At 49.6% G+C, this 2054-nt stretch overlaps 2 protein-coding genes across 2 annotated transcripts; both read left to right on the forward strand.

Annotated features, from left to right (window-relative positions):
- Positions 1–468: 468 nt before the first annotated feature.
- On the forward strand, positions 469–1039 carry FIBRA_09201 (uncharacterized protein; the record flags this gene model as incomplete). Its single annotated transcript, XM_012321522.1, has 2 exons — positions 469–721; positions 795–1039. The coding sequence occupies 2 exons, from the start codon at positions 469–471 to the stop codon at positions 1037–1039; spliced, it is 498 nt and encodes a 165-aa protein (XP_012176912.1).
- A 91-nt stretch (positions 1040–1130) lies between these two features.
- FIBRA_09202 (uncharacterized protein) lies at positions 1131–1844 on the forward strand (the record flags this gene model as incomplete). The annotated part of the gene is made up of 1 exon (XM_012321523.1): positions 1131–1844. One exon carries the CDS (start codon positions 1131–1133, stop codon positions 1842–1844), a length of 714 nt encoding a protein of 237 aa, XP_012176913.1.
- Between the last annotated feature and the right edge of the window lie 210 nt (positions 1845–2054).

The raw sequence follows: 2054 nt of genomic DNA on the forward strand, positions 1-2054 counted from the left end.
TGTCAAATATTCACCTGGACAGAAGGTATGGCTGGAAGCAACCAATCTCAGAGGTCTCCACCCAAAAGCCAAACTTGGACCAAAGCACTATGGACCCTTCACCATTGACCAGAAACTATCATCGGTAGTCTACTGGTTGAAGTTACCGCCCAAATGGAAGATTCACCCTGTGTTCCACACAGGATTAGTCTATCCTTATTCGGAAACAACAATGCATGGGAAGAATTATCTCCGACCTCCACCAGAACTAATCAAGAACCAGGAGGAGTTTGAAATAAAATGTATCATTGATTCAAAGACGGTTGGCAAGCAAACACTATACCGGGTAAGATGGAAAGGATACCCGGCCTCGGACGACTCCTGGCTGCCAAAGGCCGAACTTTCACATGCCAAAGATGCTTTGGCAGACTTCCTACAGCCAAACAAGGGGTAATTCCTTATAAGAACTACTCGCCTCAGCCTTCCCCAATGGCATCCATCACCATCCTCACCACCCTCCTCCTCGTCAGCTGGACATTTACCGACCTCCTCATCCTCATCCTCGCCTTCGCAATCTTCTTCCTCCAGGACAGCTACACCTTCAAGGTCCACCTTGAACGCACCCCCACTCCTCTCTCCACCACCCCCATCGATGAACAAGCCCTCAACTGGGCCAACAACAGAACACAAGTAACGTCCCCTGTTGAGCTTACACCCACTCCCTTTACTGATCTCCTCAGTGGTGAACCAAGTCACCTCCTTCGCTGCCGTCACCCTTGCTGTCATTGACGAGCACCCCCACCTCCTACTCCTAGCCCTTCTGGGCTTCTTCCTAACCACCCTCCTATCCATCCTTGCCCTTGCCCTCATTGTCCCCCTAACCCTTCGGCTCACAATCCGACACCTCGAGTGCGAACACCAGTGGGCCTACAACATCGCCACCACTGCCCAGTGCCCCCTCCCCCATACCACCACCACACTTCCCGTCATTGCTGCCAACCGCAACAGCAACAACCCAACTCAAGTGTACTTTGAGTACATAAGAGAACATCAGGATTAGGGTCTGGGGTTTTGTTTTGTCTGTAGTACTTGGTGTCTTTTGTATTCTGGGCCTGGTTTTTTCAAGAAAAATCTCTTTTTTGCTTTCCCTCATGCCTGCTGAGCGCAATAACCGTACAAGAAACAACAATGAAACTTCTAACCTGGACCCACGCCGTCGCCCTCTGGCTCCTAGGCGCAACAATTCTCCAATGACTGGTCCCCAAAGAGTGCCAACCCCTTACCCTTCCCACCTCCAGACATTAGAAGAGCGTTTCATGGCAGGGATAATAGAAATGCTGGTCCCTAGGCGACCCATTCTGAGTTTTCCTTCCCAGCAGGAATCTGATGACTCTTCACTAGAATTCCTTGATGAAGGAGGTTTCCATTATCCGTTTGCACCTCTTCTGTCGAACGTCACCCGCCGTCCCTTTCTCATCCCAGGACCCCCGGACTCTTCTAATAGCAACGCTGTAGTCTTGAACCAGTTTCCTGGACCCCTGGAAATCCCTCCCACCTCGGAAGCGTCCATTGGATCTTACCATGTTGTGCCTGCACAGGTATTTCCATCCTTGACGCCTAGAAATACCTTGTCGTCCCCAAACCCTGACAGTCCCCCTGCCGCATCCACTGACTCTCACAGTATGCCGCCCCTCGCCTCTGACATCTCTAACAATGGTAGCCTTGATCACGCCCCCAATCTACAACTACTAGCCAATGTCAGCGAGTATATTACCGCATCAGAAGGGTATAGCAGCGATCCCCAGGAGTTTGTAGTCTACAGCGACTGTTACAACGTGAGAGGGGGGTTCTTTTTCTTTTCCTAGCTATTCGTCGTTAACCCTGTAACCGTATGACTGATCCCATCACCTGATGTGTTTCACCTACATCAGTGTTTCATATCTATCATGTTTCACCTATATCATGTTTTACTTACATCACGTTGCATCTCCATCACATTTCATCCTCATCACTGATATAACCCAATGAAACCTGTTTCATGTACATCACTGATCCAACTCAGTGTTTCATACTTA

The sequence above is a fragment of the Fibroporia radiculosa genome, assembly GCF_000313525.1.
Source record: "Fibroporia radiculosa TFFH 294 genomic supercontigs, scaffold14197, whole genome shotgun sequence".
In the NCBI taxonomy this organism is placed as follows: domain Eukaryota; kingdom Fungi; phylum Basidiomycota; class Agaricomycetes; order Polyporales; family Fibroporiaceae; genus Fibroporia; species Fibroporia radiculosa.